The sequence below is a fragment of the Eleutherodactylus coqui genome, chromosome 1, assembly GCF_035609145.1.
Source record: "Eleutherodactylus coqui strain aEleCoq1 chromosome 1, aEleCoq1.hap1, whole genome shotgun sequence".
In the NCBI taxonomy this organism is placed as follows: domain Eukaryota; kingdom Metazoa; phylum Chordata; class Amphibia; order Anura; family Eleutherodactylidae; genus Eleutherodactylus; species Eleutherodactylus coqui.
Window position 1 is genome coordinate 246,853,047 of NC_089837.1, and position 12,528 is coordinate 246,865,574.

The 12,528-nt window shown below is 45.3% G+C and overlaps 1 protein-coding gene across 3 annotated transcripts in view; it reads left to right on the forward strand.

The window, feature by feature from the left end:
• Positions 1–12,528, forward strand: part of LOC136632701 (amine sulfotransferase-like) — a 55,746-nt gene that overhangs the window by 1,397 nt on the left and 41,821 nt on the right. Inside the window, exons 1-4 of one of the 3 annotated variants that reach the window (XM_066607764.1) lie at positions 1,021–1,446; positions 2,718–2,829; positions 3,986–4,068; positions 10,484–10,659. In XM_066607764.1, coding sequence (XP_066463861.1) covers positions 1,241–1,446; positions 2,718–2,829; positions 3,986–4,068; positions 10,484–10,659 — 577 coding nt within the window. In that variant the 5' untranslated portion in view covers positions 1,021–1,240. Of the gene's footprint in view, positions 1–1,020; positions 1,447–2,717; positions 2,830–3,985; positions 4,069–10,483; positions 10,660–12,528 lie in introns of those variants that run through there. The other 2 variants (XM_066607773.1, XM_066607782.1) reach the window with 2 other exon arrangements.

The window sequence follows — 12,528 nt, forward strand, 5'->3', positions numbered from 1 at the left end:
CCTACACTACACTAATAGACTGATCACACTATGCCTACACTACACTAATAGACTGATCACACTATGCCTACACTACACTAATAGACTGATCACACTATGCCTACACTACACTAATAGACTGATCACACTATGCCTACACTACACTAATAGACTGATCACACTATGCCTACACTACACTAATAGACTGATCACACTATGCCTTCACTACACTAATAGACTGATCACACTATGCCTACACTAAACTACTAGACTGATCACACTATACCTACACTACACTAATAGACTGATCACACTGTACCTACACTAATAGATGGATCACACTATACCTACACTAATAGACTGATCACACTATACCTACACTAATAGACTGATCACACTGTACCTACACTAAAAGACTGATCACACTGTACCAACACTAAAAGACTGATCACACTGTACCAACACTACACTAATAGACTGATCACACTACACCTACTCTACAGTAATGGACTGATCACACTGTACCTACACTAATAGACTGATCACACTGTACCTACACTACACTAATAGACTGATCACACTGTACCTACACTAATAGACTGATCACACTATACTTACACTACACTAATAGACTGATCACACTACACCTACTCTACAGTAATGGACTGATCACACTATACCTACAGTACACTAATAGACTGTTCACACTGTACCTACACTAATAGACTGATCACATTATACCTACACAACATTAATAGGCCTCAGTCACACGGGCGCTTTTTCGCGCGACTTGCGGATCGCATAACGGATGCGCTCCAAAAAAATCGTGTGACCAAGGCCGACGATTCGCCGAGAAATCTGCACCTAGCCGCGTTTATCAGTGCAGCAAAACGGCCGTCTGACCTAAGTAAAATCGCCTTGCGCATCAAAATGCACGTGAATCTGGGATCGGCCGGAACTTTTTCATTGTGCATGTTATCATACTGCAGCCCACTACAAGGTGTTATAAATAGCTTCTAATGAGGCCTGTTCTTCATTCAGCTTCTGCTTTGACCTGGACGTGCCTGACATTACTGGAGTTGGAGAAATATCGTTGTGAGATTATATTTTCTTTACCTGGTTGGTGCGTCTATCTAGGCTTTCTGCTCGCCTGTCAGAGGATGTGTTTGGCTAACTTGCTAGTGACCAACCTAGGGCTAGCGATAGTCCTGGGCCGGTGAGGAGGAGGAGGAGGAGGACTAGGAGGTACTGGGTACATCTGATGGTGGAGCAGCGGGAATGTATTGGGATGTTTCACTCCTTGTACGCATACCTGAGGCAGTACCCGGACAAGTTCATTGCCTTTTGTCATTTGTCGGTCACCATGTTAGATGAACTTCTGAAGGTGGTGCGTGCCGGGATTACACATAGAGATACCAACATGCATGACAGTATGTCTGCTGAGGAAAGACTCCTGGTCACTCTGCGGTAAGTTCTCATCTGTCTCTAGGTGACATCATCTGTAGTTATCTTTCATCCCTTCCCTGTGTAGCCTTTGTACCTTTGTCTATACATGTTTGCTTTTGGGCTCATTCAGACGACCGTATATCGCCTTGTGTTTTCACGCCAAACCGATATACGGTGTCCTTGTCTGCAGGGGGAGGAGGATGGAAGAGCCAGGAGCAGGAACTGAGCTTCTGCCCCTTCCCTGCCCCTCACCACTATTTGCAATGGGAAGGGTGGGATGGGGGCGGAGCTAAGCGGCGGTTCTTAGCTCCACCCCCATCTCGCCCCCTCCTATTGCAAATAGTGGGGAGCGGCGGGAGCTCAGTTCCTCCTCCTGGCTCTTTCATCCTCCTCCCCCTGCAGACAAGGACACCGTATGTCGGCTCACCGTGAAAACACGAGGCGATATGTGGTCGTCTGAATAAGCCCTTAGTCTGCGTCTTTGATTTCCCTGCAAATTAGAAAACCTTAGTACCTACAGCTGAGACACCATTACAAGCTCCATGGCGAGAGCACATCTGCTTTGGCCTTTCCTTCATTACCAACGCACAATGTCTACCTGCTTTCATCTTTGTTTGAAATGCCCTGAAATTCCAATTATAAGCCACCTTTATTAGCGAGGGCCCTTGGTCGTTGCAGCAGCCCCACCCCTTCCTCATGCCTTTTTAATTATTGGTGTCCTTTGTTTTGCCACATCTTGCTGCGGTGTGTTTGACAGCACTTGAGTAGTCTGTATCAAGGGAGCGTTGATGCAGCAGAATAATTAGTCTCAACTGTGTTCCGCGGGGAGCTCCTCATAAAGTGATGGTGGATCTATCACCATTTTTCAAATATTAATAGTGCTTTGGCGGCTTCGAAATAATTGCACGATCTTACAGCAGTAATACAGGCGTGTATTGTTTCCTTTTTTTTGGCCATTTCTGTGCAACCATTGTTCTGTTGCCTTTTTTTGGTGTGGGGGTTTGGGGGGGGGGGAAGGCTCCTTGTGTTGGGTAAATACTTTATGTAGCGCCTACGTTGTTTCGGCAGAGTATAAGCTTACCTTAGCCAGATGGTTACTATTGCGAACATCTTTTTCGAACAAGCGAAGAGGTAGACTAAAAGCCAGCGCGCGCCAATGTACCATGTTTGTCATTGGTCTGAGTATATGTTTGTAGTATGTTTGTTAATGATGCATTTCTATATATAGAAAGTTTATGTCATGTTGCAAAGTTCTGGCCTTTTTTTTTTTTCTTCTTCTTCTTCTCCCACAGATTTCTGGCTACTGGGAATTCCTATGCTTCGCAGCATGTGCATTTCTTAATTGGCCGCTCTACCATTGGAGGAATCGTGAGGGAGACCTGTGACGTCCTTTGGCAGTGTCTTGTACCTTTTGGTGATGGCTCCTCCCTCTCATCAAGATTGGCTGGACATCGCCGAGGGATTTATGAGCACTGTGCAGTTCCCAAACTGCATTGGGGCGTTGGACGGGAAGCATATTCGTGTCCAGAAGCCACCTAACTCGGGGTCTCAATATTTCAATTATCGGCAGTTCTTTTCGGTTGCCCTCCTTGCTGTTGCTGACAGTAAATATCGATTCCTGCTGGTTGATATTGGGGCCCTTAGAAGTGCTGCTGATGCTCGCATTTTCAGCACGTCCAGAATGGGTTTGCGGCTGAGGGAACAGCAGCTTTCTATTCCTGCGCCCCAGGCCCTTTCTAGCTCATCAGGTACAGCAGCCCCATTTGTCTTTGTGGCGGATGAGGCATTTGGCCTGTCTAATAATGTCATGCGGTCCATTGCTCGCAGGAACATTGACACCAGGAGGCAGGTGTTTAATTACTGCCTCACACGTGCCCAGTGTTATGTGGAGTGTGCATTTGGTGTTCTCGCTAATCGTTGGTGAGTCTTACTAAGTACTATTCAGCTGGCCCCTGAGAACGTGGCTGCGGTAATTAGGGCCTGTGTGGTTCTACATAATTTCTGCCGGCAACAAGATCAGTTTTGAATGTTGGGCATCCTTTACCCACTGCTTTTGGGGTGAAGTTTTGGAGGAGGCTGTGCAGCATGGTAGGCCAGCACAATCTGCTGTCCTCTTCAGGGACCTCTTCACAGAGTGTTTCCTATCTCCACAGGGAGCACTTCCGTGGCAGTTGGAACATGCTCGAGGAGGTCCATGAGCTGGTTTCTCAAGATTGCATATATTTTTTTTTAAGCTGGCTGTGCCTCCTTTTTTGTATTTAGATTATTATTGGCACATTCTCTTAGTTAGGCACTCGCAAGTAACAAGGATCCTTGACGCGGATTGCGAGCTTATACTAACTTGCCCACCTTCAGCTCCATATAGGAAACGGCCTTTCAAACTGAGGCACTCTTTAAAACAGTTAGCTCAAGTTGGGCAATGTAGTAAACCAATACCTCGTTTGGGACCCTTAGCCAAGGGAACCCCTTAACCTTTTTTTTTTTTCTTTGTTGGGGGGGGGGGGCTACAAATGTGTTATTAGTAGCGCAAATGTTTGTGGCTCCTTAACTAGCTTTTCAGATGCTAAGACAAGTCAAACAGCAGGAGCACTATGTTGGAAACATGTATGCAGCCTGTGTAGAACACTGTGCTCATTTCCCAAGGTGAAGATCAGAGACTAAAAACATCTAACTGTGGGATTTGTCTAACTATTGTCGCCTGTCCCAGGCATGTGTAAATATGTGCCTTGCTCTCCTACTGTGTGTTTAAATTTATGTAGCCTACTCTGGTGAATGTGTGTACTCCCAAAAATGTCAGAAAAATGTTATCAGCCTATCGTCAGAACCAGGATGTTACTTTGTAGAGGCCCAAGTGTGTCATCTTTACCGGTCACAAGGCGGCCAGGGTCCAGGCTGAGTCTATCCACCTCCACCAGAGGCAGTGGTGACATCAGGGGAGGCAGGCTGAATGGGGACCCCTCTGCAGATGTGTTGGCACTTGCAGGGGGGTCTTCATCTGACAAGGAGAAAAGGGGAGTGTTAGAAAGTTTGGAGAATAAATCTAAAGCTGAATTAGGGCTCCCACACACTTGCGATTGGGTTTTTGGGTAACCAGATTGTCAATGTGACTTTCAATGTTAAAAAAACGCAACAGACGCAACTGCGTTTTTGATGCATTGCGTTTTTAACATTAGAAGTCCCATTGACAATAGCGTTAAGCCCAAAACACAATTGCAAGTGTGTGGGAGCCCTATTTAGGTCGGGATTTGACAAAAGTTGCACAGACTATTTACACTTACCGGCTGCCTCCTCCTGAATGGCTTCTGGTGGAGGTGTAGGCTCCTGTGCTGGTGAGGAAGTGTGTTCCTCTCTAGAATCCGTCCTGTGACTTTTTGTATTGCATCTGTTGGGACAGTAACATGAACACTTTTAATGTTGTATGCTCAACTCATATTCGCAACTGCTATGCAAATAAATACAGAACATTAATATAACATTCAAGGCATTCTTGAGCTCACACCACGTGGTCGAGCTACGTCAACGATGGCAATCAGCCAAAGGTTGCTCCTGTAGCTAAAGTGGCACTTGCATGTCTGGCAATAATGCTTATTGAGAAATAAGCCATGCCCCCTTAAACACTCCCACCATGTAAAATTGCTTACACTTTCAGAGCACAACCCCACACACACACACACTGTGCTTACCTCCTTCCCATCGACGTAGGTGCCTCCTGATGGCCTGAAGACGCTCAGGGTCCTTGAGCTTGAGGTCGCTCCACCTCTTCTGCAGCTATATGTGGCTCCTCACAGTCCCAAATTGCCGCACCATCGCCCTTCGGACCTTTCTCAGAACTTTCTGCTTATGCTTGCGGGGGTACGGGTAGGGCCCATGGTGCCCATCATAATCCAGCTGGTCCATCATTTGGACCAGCAGCTGTGTTTCGCGACAGCCCAGGGGTGAACTGCGCCCGGACATGTTAATTAGGCAAAGTGTGGCCACAAAATGGCGCTACCCAGCGACTGTCGTGCGTAACGTTCAGCCGCGGGGTAGGGCACGCACAGATGATGGCAGCGCACACTTTTGTCCGCCTTGACAATACTCTGGCCTTTTTCGCCAAAAAAATTCGCACTTCCATACTAACGTCGTTTGTTCGTCCAAGAGTGAAAAAAAAAAGGGAACGAAAAATTAAACACTACCTAACCCCCCCCCTTCCCACCCCCCCTTTCCAACCCCCTCTTCCCAACCCCCTCTTCCACACACACAAATATAACATTGGCGTGTGTGGTGATAAACTCAAGAGTATTCGCCCATGTCCAAACTTTTATACAAATATCAACCCAAAAAAGCTGGGTCGTAGTGTGCACCTGAGCTATTGGTGGTCACGAATCTGTATGTATGAGTGCAAATATTTGATAAGATAACCTGTTGCCCCCATATTACGATCACCTTGTCAGCCTTTTGCCATTTCATTCAAGTATTCACTTCCTAGAAGACTATGCACTCGCGCAGATGACGGGAGTACAGTGCGGCATGCTTGCCAGTGAAAAATCGCAGCTATTTGCAGTACATGCCTTTTGTGCGCACAATTAAACGCAGAACGCAGAAAGGTGCATTCTGCGAATCGTTGCGTCCTATAATTTATCGCCCATCCGCATAAAATATGGACATGTTACCGCTTCCATTGCGTCTATATATACGCGGATCGCATGCGCAAATCGCGCGAAAAAACACCTGTGTGATTGAGGCCATAGACTGATCACAATATACCTACACTACACTAATAGACTAATCACACTATGCCTACGCTACACTAATATACGGATCACACTATACCTACACTACACTAATATACTTATCACACTATACCTACACTACACTAATAGACTGATCACACTATGCCTACACTACAATAATAGACTGATCACACTATGCCTACACTACACTAATAGACTGATCACACTATGCCTACACTACACTGATAGACTGATCACACTATGCCTACACAACACTAATAGACTGATCACACTATACCTACACTACACTAATAGACTGATCACACTATACCTATACTACACTAATAGACTGATCACACTATGCCTACACTACACTAATAGACTGATCACACTATGCCTACACTACAGTAATAGACTGATCACACTTTGCCTACACTACACTAATAGACTGATCACACTATGCCTACACTACACTAATAGACTGATCACACTATGCCTACACTACAATAATAGACTGATCACACTATGCCTACCCTACACTAATAGACTGATCACACTATACCTACCCTACACTAATATACTGATCACACTATACCTACACTAATAGACTGATCACACTATACCTACAGTAATAGACTGATCACACCATATCTACCCTACACTAATAGACTCATCACGCTGTACTTACACTACACTAATAGACTGATCACACTATACCTACACTAATAGACTGATCACACTATACTTACACTACAGTAATATACTGATCACACTATACCTACACTACACTAATAGACTGATTACACTGTATGTACACTACACTAATAGACTGATCACACTATACCTACCCTACACTAATAGACTGATCACACTATACCTACACTACACTAACAGACTCATCACACTATACCTACCATACACTAATAGACTGATCACACTATACCTACACTTATAGACTGATCACACTATACCTACCCTACACTAATAGACTGATCACACTGTACTTACACTACACTAATAGGCTGATGACACTATACCTACACTAATAGACTGATCACACTATACTTACACTACACTAAGAGACTGATCACACTATGCCTACACTACACTAATAGACTGATCACACTATGCCTACACTACACTAATAGACTGATCACACTATGCCTACACTACACTAATAGACTGATCACACTATGCCTACACTACAATAATAGACTGATCACACTATGCCTACACTACAATAATAGACTGATCACACTATGCGTACACTACACTAATAGACTGATCACACTATGCCTACACTACACTAATAGACTGATCACACTATGCCTACACTACACTAATAGACTGATCACACTATGCCTACACTACACTAATAGACTGATCACACTATGCCTACACTACACTAATAGACTGATCACACTATGCCTACACTACACTAATAGACTGATCACACTTTGCCTACACTACACTAATAGACTGATCACACTATACTTACATTATACTAATAGACTGATCACACTATACTTATACTACACTAATAGACTGATCACACTGTACCTACACTAATAGACTGATCACACTGTACCTACACTACAGTAATAGACTGATCACACTGTACCTACACTACACTAATATACTGATCACACTATATCTACACTACAGTAATAGACTGATCACGCTGTATCTACACTACAGTAATGACGATCGTTATAATTTCTCTTTCTTTAGACACAGATCTCTTTCTCTACAACCACCAGAAACACACTACGGCACTTGCAGAGAAAGATTGCACTGTAAACAGCTCGAACATGGGCTGCTGTGATGTGAACGGTCATTGAGCTTTAAACACAGGATGTAAGCTTATGTCCAGTTGCACGAAGTACCATGCGCCCATGACGTAAGCTTACATCCTGTGGCATTGTAGTGACCGAGGAACAGGTTACGGCCTTGGAGACAGCAGGGTAGAGTTTGGCCATGTCATGGCGGCTCTACCGTCTCCCACCCGGAGGTTAACTGGTGACATGTCCAAGGGCAGGTTAATGAAAGAGGAGCCCAAGTGAAGGATTACCTTGAGTCCTGTTTTTGTCTCGTGATGCCACTGTTTCTTCCACATTGGGGGATTCCCGGATGGTGGAGTAAATTCTCTCCTGTGTATCTTTGTGAGGGGGATTCCTGGGTGACGGAGTTAATCCGCATACACACAGGTACAGTTTTAAGACACAGCCTCTGGAAACGGACAGGCGACTGGTCGTTTTATTTAACTTGAAAAAACAGCACAGTTCAGTGGCTATACGACAGGGATTTGTGACAGGGAGGACTCATGAGACATCAGGAGAAAACACAGCTGCAGTTATCCGTAGGTCCTGGTCCAGGACGACACTTTCTTCTCTTTCTCTCTGACTCTACTAGTTCACATTCACCTCTTAGAACATGTTGCCGAACCACTGGGGAGTAGTAGTTCCCACATTTGCTATGCCATCCTCTTGGCCTCCTCCATTCTGTGTCTGTGGGTTGAAGGTACCCACAGACAGCTACCTTGTACTCCTCTCTCAGCCAGGAACAGAACGGAACTCTCTTTTCCGCACAGACCCAGAACACATACACCAGACATCATCACGTGATGGACAAATAGGAGCATGAGGTGCATCAAAACAAGTCTAGGGGCACATGACAAGAACATTGTTATTCCTCTTTACAAGTAGCTGGTCAGACTAAATCTGGAATATTGTGTACGGTTTTGAGCACCGGTACTCATGAGGGCATATTGGAGCTTGAGCAGGTTTACTGGTGGGCAACTAAAGTAATAAACTGAATGGGTGGACTACAATACCCAGGGAGGTTATCAAAAGTGGGGTTATTTAGTTTAGAAAAAAGACAGCTGAGGGGCGACCTAATAACTATGTAAAAATATATTAGGGTTCAGTACGGAGATCTCTCCCATCATCTCTTTATACCCAGGACTGTGACTGTAACAAGGAGGTAAGCTCTATGTCTAGAGGAAAGAAGGTTTCTACACCAACATAGAAGGGGGTTCTTTACTATAAGAGGAGTGAGACTATGAAACTCTTTGCCCGAGGACATGGTGATGGCAAACTCACCAAAAGAGTTTAAGAAGCGTCTGCACGTCTTTCTTGAGCATTACAACATTACATGTTATAGTCTCTGATTACTTCAGAAGGGTTCTTGATGCAGGGGCTATTCCAACTGCCACAGGCGGGAAGGATTTTTTTTACCCCCCTAAAATGAAGAAAATTCGCTTCTTCCTCATCGAGGTAATAGGCTTAACCAGAGTGACAAAGAACTTTATTTTCAGCCTTACACACTATAATACTACCAGTATGAGTTAATACTTCTATGTGATAACAGATCCCCCCACCCTAGCTACTCCACCCAGTCTGTGGGGATTTGTAATCAGCTTTCTATTTAAATGAACCAGACCTTACCCACAATGCTTGGTGTTGTTAATTTCCTGGGTGACTGCACGCAAGCTGTTGGTGCAGCTATCTGTCTGTATACAGTTCTTTGTGTATCCTTTACTAGTTTATATTGTGTTTTTGTGTGTTCCCAGTTCCCTGTGTGTTTTGCTGCTGGGTTTTGTTTGTCTTTCTGTCACTGTTGTCTCTGCACAGGATGTGCTCCGGTATCCATCTTGCATCCACTCCTGCATATCCGCGTGGCTCGATATATCTGACCCTGGATTCCCAACCTCACCACGGAGGTAGAGAGGTCTAGGAGTCAGAGTTAGAAAAGGCCATCTGAGATCAGGATAAAGCCCATTCGCGTTCTGTGTACTGAGGATCCATATTTGCCCAGTCTTCACCCCGGTGACAGCTGTCTATTCTGCCAGGTGGTTCCACTCGACGGGATGACACAGTGGATCCACAAACTCTACATGACAGTACACCAAGCCATGGATCCCAAGTCTATAGCATGACAAATGGTGTTATAGGTTGGTGTTGCTATCCATCATAATAGATGAAAGGCCCTGTTACAGATTTTGCATTGGGGCCCAGTGGCTTCAAGTTTGTTTGTTTGCTTTCACCTCTGTTTCTTTCAAAGTTTATTTCTGTTCTAGAGTTTTTTAATAATTCACAGATCTGCCTTTAATTCATCTGCAAATTCAGATGGTAAGGGACAACATACCATCAAACTGTTCCAAATGTTGTCAGTTTAAAGGTTAAAGCAGTCACAAATAGGCATTATCTAACCTTCTGTACTCAATCAACTATCACTGCTTCTTCTGAAAGGAGAAACCGCATTATTCTCAAAGGTAATTCAAATATTTATTACTTTTTGTTGTTATGAGATTTACTAACAAATGTACATAAATTATACATTATTAGGTTTGAGAAAGTAACAATGGACCTTGATGCACTTGAAGAAGCCTTCAATGCTTTGTCCTTTAAACATAAAGGCATATACTTTGAGAGCCGTCATACATCTCCTGAAGAGGTAGAAGCTGTTGAAGATATGAAAATTAGGGACAGCGATGTGTTTCTTAATACTTATCCAAAATCAGGTAAGTTCACAGGTATAAAGTTGTATCAAATGGTAGAAGCTCACATATAATATTGCTAGATGATATATCCGGCTTCGCTCGAGTTAATTTGGTACAGGTGTTTACTAGAGATGAGCGAACGTACTCGTCCGAGCTTGATGCTCATTCGAGTATTAGGGTGTTCGAGATACTCGTTAGTCGAAACGAGCACCACGCGATATTTGAGTTACTTTCACTTTCATCTCTGAGACGTTAGCGCGCTTTTTTGGCCAATAGAAAGACAGGGAAGGCATTACAACTTCCCCCTGCGACGTTCAAGCCCTATACCACCCCCCTGCAGTGAGTGGCTGGCGAGATCAGGTGTCACCCGAGTATTTAAATCTGCCCCGCCCGCGGCTCGCCACAGATGCATTCTGACATAGATCAGGGACAGTGCTGCTGCTGCTGCTATAGGGAGAGCGTTAGGAGTTATTTTAGGCTTGAAGAACCCCAACGGTCCTTCTTAGGGCCACATCTGACCGTGTGCAGTACTGTTAAGGCTGCTGTAAGCAGTGTTGCCCTTTTTTTTTTTTGCATATCGGGCGTGCAGAGCATTGCGTCCTCAGTCTGCAGTCCTTGTACATAGTATAGGGCCAGTACTGGTGAGGCAGGGAAAGAGATATACTGTCTATATAGGCAGTGGGCTTTTTCAAACAAATTTGGGAAAAATACTATCTTTGGGCTGCCTGTGATCATCTTGAGTGTACTGCGTCTCTGCTGGGGGTAGTAGTCCTAATTATTACGCAGCTCAGTGTTACAGCAGGCTTGCGCAAAATTCTTTCCTGGCTCTGCGTTACCCGTCATCCTGTCCAGAGGGAAACAGTTAACATATATACGCTGCCTACAGTATCTGTCTGCTGTCTCAGCTCAGCCTTTAAAAAAATAGAAGCAAAATACTTAAGGCCAACTAGTGGCCTTTGGACACTAAACTGCTTCTGCGCTGTGAATTCCACTAGCTCAGTCATACGCACCTACGTCTCACTACAGACTTGCGCTAAATACTTTCCTGGCTCTGCTGTGCGTTCCGTAAGCGAAGTCAGCCTCCAACCACAGGCCAATAAGCGGCACATTTAATTACAGCGTTCTGTTTCTGCACTACTGGTAATACACCATGCTGAGGAGTAGGGGTAGGCCTAGAGGACGTGGACGCGGGCGAGGACGCGGAGGCCCAAGTCAGGGTGTGGGCACAGGCCGAGCTCCTGATCCAGGTGTATCGCAGCCGACTGCTGCGGGATTAGGAGAGAGGCACGTTTCTGGCATCCCCAGATTAATCTCACAATTAATGGGTCCACGTGGTAGACCTTTATTAGAAAATGAGCAGTGTGAGCAGGTCCTGTCGTGGATGGCAGAAAGTGCATCCAGCAATCTATCGACCACCCAGAGTTCTACGCCGTCCACTGCTGCAACTCTGAATCCTCTGGCTGCTGCTCCTCCTTCCTCCCAGCCTCCTCACTCCATTACAATGACACATTCTGAGGAGCAGACAGACTCCCAGGAACTGTTCTCGGGCCCCTGCCCAGAATGGGCAGCAATGGTTCCTCTCCCACCGGAGGAGTTTGTCGTGACCGATGCCCAACCTTTGGAAAGTTCCCGGGGTCCGGGGGATGAGGCTGGGGACTTCTGGCAACTGTCTCAAGACCTTTCAGTGGGTGAGGAGGACGACGACGATGAGACACAGTTGTCTATCACTCAGGTAGTAGTAATTGCAGTAAGTCCGAGGGAGGAGCGCACAGAGGATTCGAAGGAAGAGCAGCAGGACAATGAGGCGACTGACCCCACCTGGTTTGCTAAGCCTACTGAGGACAGGTCTTCAGAGGGGGAGGCAAGTGCAGCAGCAGGGCAGGTTGGAAG